Source organism: Mesocricetus auratus, unplaced genomic scaffold (genome assembly GCF_017639785.1).
Source record: "Mesocricetus auratus isolate SY011 unplaced genomic scaffold, BCM_Maur_2.0 Super-Scaffold_100022, whole genome shotgun sequence".
In the NCBI taxonomy this organism is placed as follows: Eukaryota; Metazoa; Chordata; class Mammalia; order Rodentia; family Cricetidae; genus Mesocricetus; species Mesocricetus auratus.
The window spans coordinates 21,030,678-21,046,846 of NW_024429203.1; the positions used below are offsets into that span (position 1 = coordinate 21,030,678).

The window sequence follows — 16,169 nt, forward strand, 5'->3', positions numbered from 1 at the left end:
AAGGACTTCAGAGTCCACAAGACTAAGATGCCCAGGCAAGCCATCTTCACACATAGCCTTGCCTTGGGGCAAAATCAGAGGTTAGGTAAACCAGTGGGTGGATGTGGAGGCCATGGGAACTTCGGACCATATGAAACTTTTCTGTATGTTGAAAATTGAAGCTGAGTCAAGAGAGGTGTGTGGCAGCAAGCTATGCAGGCCATGCTTTCTCCAAAGAGGAGAGATTTCCTTATCCAAACGCAAAAGGTGCTTACAGGTCTGCAATCACTTTGCCCAACACTTCCTGTGTTTCCACAATACCCTGTTTATTATAACATGTGCTACATTACATCACCATCGCTTCTATGTCTATTTCTTTTGCTGTAGTATTATTATGGACAACTCTAAAACTGATATCTCTGCTACCTGAAGAGTAGCCGGGGTCCAGTAGGTCTCTTACATTGTTCTTTAGAAAGATAAAATAGATGGACAGGTGACTCGGTGGATCAGGGGACAGATGGAGACACATAAATAGATGGATCGATAGAAAGAATAATGCATGGCTGGGAGGATTGTGAATGGGGCTAGGGGAATGAATGGATAGGACGGTAGATGGAGAGGGGAATGCTGGATGGGTGAGTAGCTGGCAAGAGGATGGAGAGGTAGATGATGGGGGTACTGGAGATGGATGGGTCACTAGGTGGGCATCAGATAAGCAGATCATTTCTTGCTTCTTATTGCTGTAGCCTCTACTTCTACACGTAGAAGTGTTAACAGAAACCCTGTCTCCTAGATACTTTGAATACATAGGAGGCAGGAATCAATACAGAGATGCTTCTGCGAGAACTCCGGGGCTATTACGCACATCTGAAGAGATTTTGGTAGTTGAGAAAGGATGCCCCACTATGGAGGCCAGTGTAAAGGGAACTCACAGGAGGGGCCGGTTCACACAGACTTAAAGCGGCGTTGATTCCCCCAACCCCTGAAACATCTGTCTACTCCTGAGAGGATTGTAGAAGCTCCCCTAAAAACCCTGCTACTTTTTCTTTCCCCTCATATTAGGAGCTACTGATATACCATTACAGGGTCTTGGCGACACTCCAAGATCACCCACTCCTGTGGATCTACAAAGTGCAGATGGCAGAGCAAGAGTAAAGATGAGGATGGAATCTTAAACGGGGAACAACAACAAAAGCAAAAATAACGTGAGACAGGAGGGCTCCCTTCTGTCCATCTGGCTGAGAAATCCCTTAAGATGCTGGTTCACTTTGGAGACATTCCAAACTAGCAGCGGCAAGCACCCCACAGGGGAGGGCTCGGAAGTGTACCACATGCAGCGTTACTCCCAGGGTGATGAGTGTGCACGCTAAAATTACCTTGATCTCCATCACGCAGCTGAGAGGTGTCAAAAGAGTAAGCCATCAGGAGTGAGTCCGCCCCCGTGACTGGAAAGCTCACCTGTCAATCTAAGGGAAAGGAACTCTGCTCTGTCAGAGAAAAGAGGAGAGGTTTACCCCTGGAGGTGCAGCCATTGGCTGGGTCAATTTCCTTTCCATCAACTTTAAATGCCCAGCGGCCTGGAACATTGACATTCGTGGTCTCTTGGATATTTACAATCTCAGGAGTTCTTGACCCCGGAAGGCTGAAGAAATTCGTGAGGTTTCCACCATTAAATCCCGCCTGGAGCACAAGAGGGAGAGAAAGAGAGACAGGGGCGGGGGAGAGGGAGGGAGGGAAGGAAAGAGGGAGCGTGAGTTTTGAGTGCACACCATCCCTATTAGTTAGCTGAGTCAAGCACTTTATTTTAAGAATTCATCACACTTGAAAACAAGAGGTTACTTTTTCCTGGATTCCACCAGGCCACCATTCAAGGTGTGGAAGGCCTGTCTACTTCACCCCATCCCCAGATGAAGGTATCTAAGATGCTCAAGGCTATCCCCTCAGAGCAACTACAAGATCAGATACGTTTCTAGAACAAAGGTATTGGCAGGACTTGGTTCACGATGCTGAGCAAAGCAAGAAAGGGACAGAGTGATTTAAACCTACACGAGGATGATATGGGGAAGCTCTTACCTGTGCCATCACACCTCCAAGGCCTGTCAGGGGGTCGCCACCACTCGCTGTCCCGGTAGTCCAGGTGATTTCATAGTAGTTAAAGAGTGTGAATGTGTACGAGCCATCAGATACCAGCACGGCCTGGAAGGTGTTCACCTGCAGAATGTGCAGAACAAGCTTAGGAGCGCATCACCCAGTGGTGGCTGCCACCCCCCCAAAATCACTATGTACTCCCCTAACCCCCACCCTGCCCCCAAACAGCTCCAAACTGCACTGCAGCCCGGCCTGCATGCTGTTTTCCCTCGACACTTGTTCTCGCCTCCAGTGCAAAAAGGCAAGATGTGTAGGACTCTGCATCCAAATGAGAAATTGGCTGAGATAAACCTGGAGACTGACTCAGTGCACCCACCCACCACACACCCAGCTCCACCCCCCCCCCATCTCTTTTGTACCAAAACAAGATTCCGAGGACCTGTCTGAGCATGCTATGACTTGACAGCACCTATAGATGGCAGCATGAGAACAAACTATAGGAAAGAGTCAAGCCAGGGACCTCAGCACAAATACCTGCACAGACAGCAGAATGGGCAGGGTGGGGAGGGACACAATGAACCCAAAGTTACATTTAAGTGGTCCTCTGGAGTGGGCTCTCCCTGTTCCTGGAAGAAAATCGCTAGTCTGGATGAGATGTCCCCCCTTCTTAAAATGAAAGTTGGGAAGTGATTTTTAAGGAGCACTTTCTGGAAAGAAATTGTTCATCTAATTGAGCATTTATGCATTACTTTGTATCTGTAAAGTCCTCATTGCTCATCTGTAACTCAGACCAAAGCTAAGATGGGCAATGGTTTGGTTCATTCCATTTAGAGCTAAGCAACTAAGGACTAAGTGAAATGAGTTGCTGGAAATTGAACAGTGACAGGGCCATGGAACTTGGGATTGTGGCCAGAGCACCCAGCCTCTGAGTACTGTCACTCCATGCTTTCCAGAGGACAGGGTTCATACATCCAAACCAAATCAAGCTTCGGCCTTTCCTATTTCCCTTTCTTAATCCCCACCTTTGAACGTGTGTTTTCAGGAAATGCAAATCAAAATAGAATTTAAAGTAGCAGTGATGACCTTTCTCTGTTCAAGCCTACCCCTTTTCCCATCTGCCTGATAGTGTCCCAGTTAGCATTCAGTGAGCGAGCAAAGGAAGGCCCAAAGTCCTATCCTGTGTAATCAGACTGGGGTGGAGGATCTTGGAAATCCATTCTAGACTGTCCCAGGGATGAGCACCTTGCTTGTAAAGAAAGCCCTTTTTGTAAAAGAGAGCCTTGTCCTCCGGCACTGTGCCTGCCACAGCCGATGGCGTTTATGATAGAGTTGGCTGGTACGTGCCTTCATTCTTTGGGCCCGTTCAACAAACGAAGAAAGTGGGACACAGAAATGAATGATCAATGAACTCAAGGTTTCTACAAGATCACTAGTGGGTCTAGGTTCAAAGGACAGGTGCAAAGTTAGGGTCATGAAACGATTGAAGCTGTACCCTGTTTATACTAGGATTCCCCTTCAGAACTGAATTTCTATCAACTTTAAGTTGGAAATACCCTTGGTTAGCAAGTCTTGAGAATACCTCCCAAAATCACGCCATCCCTTCTTACCCCTAAACCAACCAGCCACTCTGAGTCCAACTATATCACACATGCTCTTACACACACACCCCTCTACAGACATATTTTTCCAATACGCATTTTAAGATCTTTCTAATCTGTTTTTACTCAACCTTTTTTTTTTTCAAGAATTCAGAGAACTTCTCAGGACACTACCTGGAGGAAGCACCCAAAGAAAGTGTTTAGGGGCTAGCCCACAGGGTTCAGTGTGAAGCCTTTGTTTTGTCTCTTAGGAGGCTTGAGTCCCTATTATTGTCCTCTGGTAATATAGCACTTGGGGAACTTTTTGTAGGGATTAAGCAATAGCAGACTATAGGGCTGTTACATAGTTTAAACTTCAGTAAACACTGGTTCTCTTTAAACACATACTTCACTCAAGCTTCTCTTACACTTATCTCTCTTAAGGTCTCTCTAATCCCGTGTTTAGTGGACTGGGTAATAAGCAGTCTTGGGGGCATAACTGGATCCATTCCAAAGATAGGGATGGTGGACACTTTGCTGTTCTACAGAAACCATCATCTTTTTTTTCTCTCACGGAGCTCAGAGCCCATCAAGGTTTCGCCATTCATCCTCATGGAAAGCGGCCTTATTTGCTTTAGAAACTCACTCCAGACTACAGAGCAGGAAATGCCCACATTGTCTTGCCATTTTTACCACCATTAGAGGTTTTGGTAGGGGAAAAACTGGTGGTCAGCATTTGACGGGCATTTCTTCTCTCCCCAATCCCTTCACTGACACTAAAATTTATCGATTGCTGGCACCCTGCATTCTAGCGCTGTAAGATACGAGGCTTAAAGGACATAAAATATCGCCCGAGGAGTCATTAGTGATCCATAACATGACAGTGGGAAATGCATGCTTCTTTAGAGGTTATTTCTAGCCAATGCATCTGCTGTTTAAACTCGCGTCTTCCTGTTCTGCAGGACCTCTTAGCCATAAAGTGCTTTGAGCTTCTCTCGTCAGACAATGCCAAAACACATGCTCATTGATGCTCACTGCATCCTAGCTATGAACTGCAAGACCAGCACTTTTGAACCTCTCTCTGCTACACAGGAATTTCTCTTCCACCCCTAAATAGTCAAATCATTGCCAGGAAAACAGATGGAATTAGAAATAACCCTAAGAAAGAAGAGGATAGATTTTTAAGTGTCTTTGTTTAGTAGGGAACTGTAGTTGAAGATGCACATGTTTGCAGCTTCAAAAATCTCCATTATCATGGCCACCCAAACAAGCTGCGCACATTCACGGAAACTGGGGTTTTGCCCCTTTAGGCAGAAAGTTGATTGTCTCTATGATATTACCAGAGATAATCTTTTTTATTTGACTTTTATTTGACTGTTCATTTGGGACTCTCAGAGCAGATGTTGAAACTTTATTCAGGAATTGCTTTAACTGCCCACTCTAATTAGCATCAAATATGAATCATCTCAGCCCTGGTCACAATTAAAAAATGTCATAACATAATAAAACGAACCAGGCTGTTTGGTTCCAGATCTAACACCCTGCTTTTCTCTTGCTATCAGAATTTATGGAGGCGGTGGGATGGGGGGGAGGAAGTTATTGATGATGAGAAACATCTGTGCCCCTGGCAAGAGAAAAACACCTTTGTGTCCCTCAAAAGATCCCTAATCACATGGTCTGGAACAAGTCTCTGTGTCTTGCTCGCTCTCACACAAAATAGAACGCTACCTATTGCAAGAGTATTGTCAAGGGACTCCTGTTAGACATCCGTAATGAATTGTGATTGGGCTGACACATCTGAAGTGTCACAGCTGACTGGACTGCTTCACGCTCATATTTCCCTCTGTTTCCAGGAAAGTGGGTGGCAAGGCCCATTAGTTTAACTCAAGCGAACTGACATTCCCCAGCTCTACCAATTAGACTCCTGCTCGGTAGTGAGGATGGACAAGAATTAGATGTCAGGAACCAGGGAAAAGCAGAAAAGTTGAATGATTACAGGTGTGGTACTGCTGCCTCCATAAAAGGTGACTTCCTCCCAGGTCACAATGAAAACCCAAGTAGCAGAGAAGGTTGTCATGTCTTTGAAGTACTTCCTGATGTCCTTGGTGGCTCTTCTCAAGATGGCAGGGTCCATGGTCTCTCTGTAATAGATCTCCCCCCGAATTCCATTGTGCACATCTGCCCAGAACGGAGCAATGAAGGCCCTCCCGTCTGTCAGGGGAAAGGACTCCGGCGTAAACTGGCTCACTAGCACGTTGAAGGAAACAACACCGTTGTTATTGACCTACAATGATAAAAGAGGTTTTGCAAAGTGGACCTGAGAACAGGGAAACTTCAGAGTCACAAACTAAGAAAGATATATCACACGAATGAAAAGGGCTTTTAAATTGCTGACTTTGGACCCCTAAATACCAGCTCCCATTGTTCATATGAGGAGGTCCGTTTACTCCCAGACACTCTCTTTGGTTTTCTTTCACTTTCAATTTGTAGTCAGCATCATTCCTTATTAATAATCAATCTCATTTTTCATGCTCTCTGTCCCATCTCTATCTGCATTTATTAAATGCTACTGGGTTGTTCGGTGTGTGTGTGTGTGTGTGTGTGTGTGTGTGTGTGTGTGTGTGTGTGTGTATTTGACCCCAACCTGGAGATAATGGAGACAAAAAAGACAAATTTGTTGAGAGTCACAGATGTAGAATAGACAGGGAAAAACAAACAACCATAAAAGTACAGTTCAATTTAATAATTGAAGTGCTTCATAGTGTATCTTGAGTCTTACTCTATAATGAGTCAGAGAAAGATAAATCAAACATTCCTTTGCTGAACTCATCAGGGTGAGCCGTATATCATGCTCTGGTAAGACTTATAACAAACAAACAAAAGCTTCTCTGGGTGTCATAAGTACTTCCTCACTCAGAAAAAGGACAAGATTAAGACCCAAAGATGTCCCGTTTCTGTCTGGCTCTTTGTGCCACCTCTGCACACACATTGGGACGTGAGTACTGCACATTGCATGTGTAAATGACTACCTCATGGTGACTGTTTCCTGATCTGTAAATGGCTTAGTGAATGCAGGAAACAACAAAACCGTACTGCAGTGTGTTCCCTCGGCTCACTCGGGACCTGAAATCAATCCTGTGTCTGATAGAAATAGGCTTAATCCGGTGGCTTGTGTGACTCTGGGGGCAGAAACATGTGTGGTGGGAATACTCGCAGTTCCTGGGCAGAGCAAATCTGGGGATGATTGCCCTCTATGTCAAATTGTTTGTTAGATTCCTATCAATCAGAAACAGGGTAGATATTAACAGTGACCCTGGTCCCTCAGGGAAGGGCTTTGCCTCTGGACTGAGGGTACCTCAGCATGCACTGGAAGAAATTCTGTGAGATTTAGGGTGTGAAATGGCCAGAGTAGGGGGATGTTGGAAACCTGTTGTCTTCAAGGGACAAAGAGTCGCCTAGAGGCCTTTGAATGATTGAAAGACTGCATACTCAAAGCACTGGAAACTCGGTACAGTTCACCCTCAAATGATCCTGCCCTGAACTATGGTTTGTCCTTCCGCAAGGTCATGAACCTTTAAGCTCTGTGTCAGACTGTGCAATGGAAGAGAAAGAGAAACTCAATAAAATACACACTCCAGAGGCCTGGGAGGCCAAGACCCCCAGAATGGAAGGTCTCTCATTTCCAAAGGCAGGTCAGCACACTTCAAAACTCACAGTCAGATCCCTCAGACACAGACTAGGGAGACTCCCCACTGTGAGGAGAGCATAAAAACACATTAGGATGCCAGAGGCATGTATTTGCTAGGGGAAAACCGGTGTAATTAAAGTATACAGGTTCACCTACGGAGACTGGAGGAAGCTCACTGTGTTTTGATTGTATTCTATGGTTGAGAGCAGTGGCTCTCAGTTGTGGGCATCAGGATCACCTGGAGAGCTCATTAAGGTAGATTAGTAGACTCCTCCCACTGCCCCACCCCACCCCTGCCCTGACCCAGGCTATCTGAGTCAGCTTCAGTAGGTGACACTGCAGGTGATGCTGCTGGCATTCCAGGAGCCCTTTGTCAGTAGTGTGTGTGTGGGGGGGGGATTTCCTAGCTGTATCCCAGAAACTGCCAAAGTAGCAGTCTCGGGGCAGATGTGGAAATAAATGTTCCAGATTTCATTTGTTTATTCCTCCAGGGTAGGGCACAGACCTGGGGTGAGATACGGCAGAATGTACCTATGTCTCCCTTGGTCCATGAGGGCAGAGATGAAGCCGGGCTCAGCTGCTCCAAAACACACTTCTCCCCGGCAGCAGCAACTTCAACCATCCATACTATACAACCTGAGAATGCAGGTGCCCGGGAGTGCTCCGACAGCCGTGGAAGCACTTCCCAGCACAGGCTGAGCAACAGCACAGGGTTGACAATGGCACCCGCTGGCGTAGCTACAGACCTAAGAAGGGTGGCCAATTCTGCAAACAACTTTTATTATCCATCTCTCGCGCTCCAGCTCAGCTTCAAATTGGTCGGAAGCCCAAGAAGAGCAGATGCCTAAACTTTTCACACCCCCAGAAGGGAGCAAAAAAAAAATGATATTGCTCCTATTGTGGTTCATTGTATCTTTTTTATCTTGTTGAGTAGCAGAAATGATGTGCACGGCATTGGTGCCTCTGCTTCACTTCTGTGTTTAATCACCCACAAAAACAATTTATTGCCCCGTGTACTCCTCCACTATGAACGTTAGCCATTAAATATACCTTTGACTTTCTTAATCATAAAACCCATCAGCTCATGAAATCTCAGAACTTGTTGTTTTGGCCGCCAATAAATCCTCTATCCTAGAGCCCTGAGAGGGGCATTTCACAGGCGTTCCTTAATGACCATGAGAGAGTAGCTCCTCCGGAGCTGCTGCTGCACTTACATAGACTGTGCGGTATGGAACACCGAAGAAGAAAACAGGGATGGCCAACTTGATCTCGGATGAGCTTCCATCATCTACTTTAGGGGTTTTGGTGTCATTCTGCCAAAATGGATACATGAGCTCCCTGGGCTGGGCTGTCAAGAGAGATGGTGGATAGATAGATTAGATAGCAGCTGCCTCTTCCGTTTGGCAAGCCACTCCCTCCCACCCACTAAAGTCAGTTTGTCTGAGTATGGCTTATAAGCCAGAGGTAAGGCAGACGGCCTTTCCACCCTGAGTCTATGCTTACACCTAATCGGTGATCTTCTGTCTCTGGGAAAGGAGAGAATTTTGGGGACACAGGCTCTACCTATGTGCTTTATTCCTGTGTGCCCATGCATTGGAGACCAGTGGTGACAATGAGTGTGAAGGTTGACAGTATGGGTATCTGGAGCTCTCAGTTCATGGAGGATGTCTTTAGATGTGGCATGGCTGAGGAAGACTTGCCTCCTGAGTAGACAACCAGACGTCGAGAAGGTGGATGTAACCACAGATCACCCTCCTAAGCTAAGAAGGCTGCTATTTACTAGGAAGGTCAAAACAAGCTTTTCCTAAGACTCCTGTCCTTCCTTCCACACAGCAGAAGGCATCAGAGCCCAAGAGGAATAATACTGGCACCAGCACAAAATGGGGAAGGAAAGGGTTGGTAGTAACTGTTTGTAAGTGACCTTGACTGAGACTGGTCCAAGATCCTATGCCAGCTCTAGTCACAAAAATCAGACATGGGATCCTCCAGCAGAGGGAGGGGTGGGGACCTTGGGGGGCTTGGAGTGCTTGGAGTGCTGGAGGACTCTGTAGGACAGACACAATGTTCTTCTTGGTCCTCTTAAGTCAAAGGTGAGGGGTTACACAGACCCCTTCTGGGACAACAGCACTTCCTGGATGCTTGTCATGCAAACTCTTGAGTTTCCCATGCAAACTCTTGCAAGAGGTGGCCCTGATGAGTGGGAAAAATAAGACAGTATCCCCAAGGCCTATGCTACCAAGGACCTGGTACAACTGCACCTCTGAAATGATCAACATGTCACATCTGGTGTCACTCCTCTCCACCACTGCTCTTTCTTCTTTTGAATGAAAGTTGGCAAAGGAACATTTTCCTTCCTTTGAAAGTTTATCTGTAGTTTTCTGGGGGTGGGGGTTGGGGCAGCTGATCCAAGCTGGACTGTGGCCATAGCTCTCAAGCTCGTCTGTCCAGAAGCTGACACCCAGTCTCATGCCACCCCTCTCTCCGGGAAAGTCCCTGCTTTGCCCCGATGAAGCTGATAGGAAGGAGGACAACTGGTCCTTGGCAGCTCTTCCCCTTGGGGAGCCTTTCAGTGAGCAGACAGACAGCAGCCTGGAGGGCAAGGCAAAGCTCCAGTCCCTAGCTCTGGAGCAGGGGTTGGTGCAGGTCCGCCTGCACAAAGCTTCACTCTCTTTCTGGGGGACAGCATCGGAAAAGCAGGGAGCTAGTGCAGTCATTAGTATTTACACATTGTGCCACATAGCTCAGGAGTTTCTGGGAAACCGACCAAATCCTAACCTGTAGGAGATGCTGAGGCTGATTGACTCTCAGGAGCCTTCAGCCTGATCTGTGTTTGATGTCACCATCAGTATTTAGAAAGGCCCTTTGAGCATTCTTATTTACATTATGGTAACAAAGTGCAAATTTCTAGTAGATAAAAACTTCAAAAATTTGCTTGCAATCCTTACTATGGCATTACACGCAGGCATTTATTAAATCTGAAGGTGATAGACTGCCTTGGATTACTAGCATACAGAGAGTCAAACTACAGGTTTATCCTTTGTGGGGAGTTTTTTGGGAGTCATGCCCAGTACGGACAAGGGCTCCAGTTCACACGGCATAGTAGTTCTTTCCACGCAAAGGTGTAATTGGCATTTTGTACAGTAGTGGCCAGTCTGTCTGGAGAAGGGAAGATCAAACCCCCCTTTTAAGGACACAGAGAACATTGACAATGATCTAATTTCTTTGTCTGTTCCAAAATTTTCACTTAGTTTGTGATTTTGAACAGAAATATCAGTTAAAAGTTTTCCATTTTAAGAACATTACAGATAAGTACATCTAATGTTGTACAATCTCAATACAGGTTTATTGAATAAAATAGGGCACTCAACTTAACAAAAGGGGACAGAAGTAAACAACAGTGATTTCCATCTCAGAACCTATTACCATTGAAAACAGGACATTTGGCAGCATGGCCTATGGATAGTGTCAGAGTTAGCACCAGAAACACTATCCTCACTCATGTTCTCTCTAAACTGGGAATTACACAATAAGTACAGTTGTGTTTCTAGGATTTCTCTTTTTCACCAAAGGAAAAAAATACACTTCCTTGGAGCAGAGGTGGAAGATGGAGTCACTGGGATTATTGTAGAGAAATCACTCCATTGTTACTTTGGGTTATGTCCTACAACTATTAATTCACCCAGTTCTAGGACAATGGGCATGATCTTAAAGGAAAGGTCCATCTGAGACCTGGAACCATGCAGCAGATGAACTAAGCACATGAATATGTGGAATATCCATGCTCTGGAACATAATTCCTAAAGGAACAAGATGTACATGGGTTGCCCTATCTTTCTAATCTAAAAACCCATGAACAACAGTAGGAGGAAGACATACACAGGGTCCTTCGCTACTTAAGACAGATACAGAGAGAAAAGAAGGGATCATGAGTGCTGAGGGAGTTAAATAGCTTATTTCATTTTCAGTTTTACATTGTTGGCCAGTGTCATAGGTCCCTAAGAAACAGGTCACCAACACCAAGGCTACTGCCACAACTTCGTAACTTGGAGTTAAAATAAGAACACTTTTTAGGCCAGGCGGTGGTGGCGCATGCCTTTAATCCCAGCACTCGGGAGGCAGAGGTCGGCGGATCCCTGTGAGTTCGAGGCTGGGCTGGACTGACAGCCTCTAAAACAATATAGAGAAACCCTGTCTCACAAAAACCAAAAAAAAAAAAAGAACACTTTTTAAAGTCTCCGACAATAAACTAAATGGGATCGATGATGAGAGAGGGTGTAAACAGCCTCAACTCCTACATGTACTTGACTAGAATTAGTCTGTATTATTTTATAGACCTTTATTGGTATATACAAATTGTGTTTGAAGTTAAATAAGAACAAGTGAGCATCGTTCAAAGTTAATGCATTTTACCCTTGACAACAGAATTTAATTTACTTTTTTTTTCTTGTGGTATCTGCAGACACATGTACACCTGCCCTTGCAATTACAGTGCCAACAAAAGTGTCTGTTTATAAATTCAAGAGCATGCTGATCAAGAGCTTTATGAGATTCTGTCGTACTCACCTTGGTGCTGTACAAGTGCGAAGATGAAAGAGACCCAAATTCTAAGTAATGATGAATAATTCATCCTGGAATTTTAAAAAGAAAAAGGAAAAAAAATCCCCTGCTTGCCAGAGTAAATAGAACACCAGGTGTGTTTAGTGGCAAATCCCGAGACACACACAACCATCACAGAACAAATTCACATCACAACATCAATCCTTCAGAGTCAGTTGTAATTCCCAGAAGGTTGTGGGTCCTCCTGAGTTTGACACTTGGGGAACAAAGTAGACCCCCAGAAGAAGGCTGCCTAGAAGTGTAGGTGGTCAGGGAGTTAGATGGGAGGATTACAAACTGCAAGGATCAAGGGGAAAGGTGTCTACTCCTCTACATCTGATTTACTTTTTTAAAAAAATAGCACCCAACTCCAAAAACACAGGTCCCTGGGTTTCTGGAATGCTACCTCTGTAAGATCCAACTGTCTGATCTCCACATGGCTTTCTCCATCAGGATCAAAGAAAAGTTGGTTAAAGTGCCACCTGTTTTTCTAGGTAGGAGGATTGAGAGTGTGTCATCCTCTTCTCAATGACATGGAGCCAATCCATCATCTTACTAATCAGACTCACAGGTGGCCTATGATTGTCCACCGACATTCCATAGTGAAATGAATGACGGCTACTTTGGCGCTTAAAAAGCAGCACACCGGAGTGGCTCCTTGGAAATACAACAGAAACAGAACCCGGCACGTGAGCAACTCGTTAGTTCCAGGAAGTTAATTAAAAGAAGGAACATCACAAAAACTGAACTCATTTGCATGTTCATTTACAATCAGTTGAGCGGGTGGCTTTACCCTCTGTCAGGAACGTGGACGGTCTGCGCTGCTCCAAAACAGCTGAGATGCAAGCACACACACAAGCTCCAAGTTCAACACGCACCCGCACCCGCTTGAGAACCAAAGTGCAGACCAGGAAGCCTGCTGCGGACAGCATTCTTAAAGATAAACACCCCGCTCTTATCATTTGAGGTTATCAATTTTTTTAAAGCCAAGCTTTTAGGAAAAAGCAATGACTTGATACTGTGAAAGTCCTATGGCAGTCTTCAGTTTTCAGGCGTGCACATTGGTGCCTCAAGCACACAGTACACTAACTCTAGCATGTTTTGTTGCAAATGTCAGAGAACTTGAGCAGATCTCACACAGAGTTGTAGCAGAGGCAGTGCAAGCTTAAGGCTGGAGGCCTTGGGAGAACAGTGCGGACAGCAGCAGAGAGGATTCGTTTAGACATTTGTATTTATGAAAAATGCCACTAACCTGTTCTGTCGAAGCTGGAGGAATTGAGGGAAAAATATTAAGCCAAATCTTGGTGAGCCCAGAAAATTAGGTACAAGAATTCACGTCAGTTCTCCTCACCTCTCTGCCAATTATTTCTGATTCCTGAAATGACGTCCGAATCCTGAACTCTTCAAACCAAAACTTCAGTTAGTCCTGCACTAGAGTCGGGGAGTGTTGAGTTGCAATCAAGTTTCTTTCTATTGATTAAGGAAAAGTAAATCTGCAGATCAGTTTCAGGATTTCGTAGAGAGGCTCTTTTCCTGAAAAACTAGACCTCCCTGCCACCTTTAAAAAGAAAAAAAAAAGTGGATTCAGATGGAAATGTCAGGTACTTGGAGCTGAAGCCTTGGTTCTCTCTGATCAGAATCACTTTGCACTGAAAAACACAAAGGAAACCCTCCCTTTCTCTCTTTGTACCCAAAAGAAGGCGAGGGTCTAGCATTACAGAATTAGCATCCACCAGCATGGGAGAAAACCCAACAAAGCGCTCCTCCAACATTTAAATGAAGCTGATTTTCTGCTGAAGCTTTCTCTCTCTCTCTCCCTCTCCTTTCTTTCTTTCTTCCTTTCCTTCCTTCTCTTTCTTTTTTCCTTCTGTCTCTCTCTTCTCTCTCACTTTCTTCTTTCTTTTCCTTTCTTATCTGTTCATCCCCCTCCCCACACGCAGGTGTATATAAAGTATTTAAAGAAACTTTCCCAAGTGTGTGTAGGTTTTTATTCTTTGTTCTCTCTTTGGTTCATACACAGATGCACAGTGGCACCTCCCAGGCAAATGAGGAAAGGGAAACTATGCCTGTTACACTTCCACTGATAGTCCTGAGGGTCTTCACAGGTAGTGGGGTACAGGCTTCTCCTGATGAAAGTGTCCAGAAAGGACTTTGGAAGGCAGTTCAAACAAAGGAAGTCTGTGTTCAGTTGATGCCTGCCAGTGAGCATAAGGCAAGTCCAATCCAGAGTGATTAGCTCTGGACAAATACACATACAAGTAACACTAAAAGGACTCAGTAGTTGCGCATACCTTTGTATTTGTGCATATGTATGCATGTCAATGTAACAATAATAATTAAGAGATCATGAATTGGGGAGGGGGAGTTTAAGGGAAGGAAGAAGGGGTAAGAGTTATATAGTACAATCTTTATGTACAAAAATCTCGAAGAAAAATTTAAACATGTGGAGATTGCAAAATAACTGTTGCTACTACCAAGATTAAAATACTCAAACTGGAATTCATTTTAAAAAATTATGTAATTTGAATGCAGCATGAAAGTTCCTCATAAATAAAATCAATGGGAATGTTAAATTCCTCCAAATCTTCCTCTGGACAGACACTGAAATGTTGCTTGTACCAGAAATAAAATGAATCAAAACAATCTCAGCTTTGCATATGTTGTGCTAAAAGGACAAGAGTGTTAGGAGAACCAGGTTTTTACCATAAGTTCCCCCCATCTTTTGCCAAAAACCTGTGATAATTGTGTAGGCATTGCACAATGCATTCATTCTTTCCCTGGTAATGTGAATTCTCCCATTAGACCCACTTACATATGCCAAGTGACTCCTTTCTTCCAAAATTTATGTAACAGAAGACATAGTTGTTTGATGCTTGTGTAAAATAGAATTAAATTCAAGTCCAAGTCTCACCTAGAGCAGTATAGCCCTTTGCCTGGTCTTGATTAGGCTTTTAGTCCAGGCTCATCAGACCTGAATGTTCTGAGGCAAAACAGGATCTGAAAAATCCTGCTGTTGGCATATACTAATTGCTTCTGTTTCCTTTTTCATGCACTCTAGGATATTTCTATCTCAGCCTTTTGACCCATATTAAATTCTTTGTCCTTCTTGAGGCGGGACTATTGCTGGGATGGAGGCCATTTGGGCAGAGCCAGATTTACAAGATGGCAGCATAAATGAATAAGAACAATTTTGGGACTCTGGTGACCAGTGAGATCAAGGTGCTTGGGAAGAGGCTGATCTGGCAGACCCCTGGCTGGGCTGGAAGCAGGTCAACGGGGTCTGCTCTGGTTGCACACTCAGTGGTCACAGATGGATGAATAACAAAAGCTTCTATTCATGGCAAGACACATTTGGTTGAAGATGTGAGGTGCTGTGTGAAAATTCCTGTCAGGATTTAGACTGGGGATGGATGAAGTTGGGGTGGGTTGGTGCCAGTTACCCAAGATATCCATGCTTTATAAATGTGTCATAGATTGATGTTGCTTCTTGATTGGCAGAAAAGGCACTAGGGAAAGAAACAAGCAGAAATGAATCTCCCCGAAAGCAAATAGAACAGCTGTTATGCACCGAATGTTTGTTTTGTGCTCCAGGTTTCTTATACACTTTCTATGAAAGAGATGGTTGAATGGAGTGACCCTGGAATGAGCAACTGTGGAATGACACAAGATGTCCTGTTGGGAAGGTTTTTGGTCCAGAGTCTCCTGTTCAATGACAAGATTCTGTTAGGTGCTCACATCAAGCAGCTCTACTATATAGCATCGGGGTCTGTGTGGAAAAAAAATATTATGTATACACATATGCATATTTATGTATATTCTAGGTTAATATGTAAATTAAATATAAATATCTTTATATATATATATGTAGTCATGTGCCACATGACAATATTTCTGTCCACAACAAACCACATGTATAACAGTGGTTGCAAAAGATTGCATCACCAAGTTATATTGCAGTCTTATTTGGTGTAAGAACTCCATAACATCTGCATAATGACAAAATCGCCAGCAATATCTTTCTCAGAAAGCATCACCACCATTAAGTTGGGAGATACATGTGAAATGGAAAGATGTCCCCAAAGATGTGGACTCCCTTTGATTTCTCAAAACTTCTGGGCACTCAGATACATCCCACTCTACTGGGTCCTCAGATACACTCCATTCTATCTCAGTAGCAGATAAAATTTCTTCCTGTGCACAAGCATAATAGAAAGGGATTTCCCCCCCACAGGACAGCAAAT

General features: G+C 44.4%; 1 protein-coding gene across 1 annotated transcript in view; it reads right to left on the minus strand.

Annotated features, from left to right (window-relative positions):
- LOC101824250 (tubulin-specific chaperone cofactor E-like protein) overlaps positions 1 to 16,169 on the minus strand; it is a 140,686-nt gene that overhangs the window by 55,460 nt on the left and 69,057 nt on the right. Inside the window, exons 8-12 of the mRNA XM_013112828.2 lie at positions 11,896 to 11,960; positions 8,547 to 8,680; positions 5,641 to 5,928; positions 2,053 to 2,190; positions 1,494 to 1,659 (exon numbers count right to left, since the gene is read on the minus strand). Of these exons, the coding sequence (XP_012968282.2) occupies positions 1,494 to 1,659; positions 2,053 to 2,190; positions 5,641 to 5,928; positions 8,547 to 8,680; positions 11,896 to 11,960 (791 nt within the window). The remainder of the gene's footprint in view (positions 1 to 1,493; positions 1,660 to 2,052; positions 2,191 to 5,640; positions 5,929 to 8,546; positions 8,681 to 11,895; positions 11,961 to 16,169) is intronic.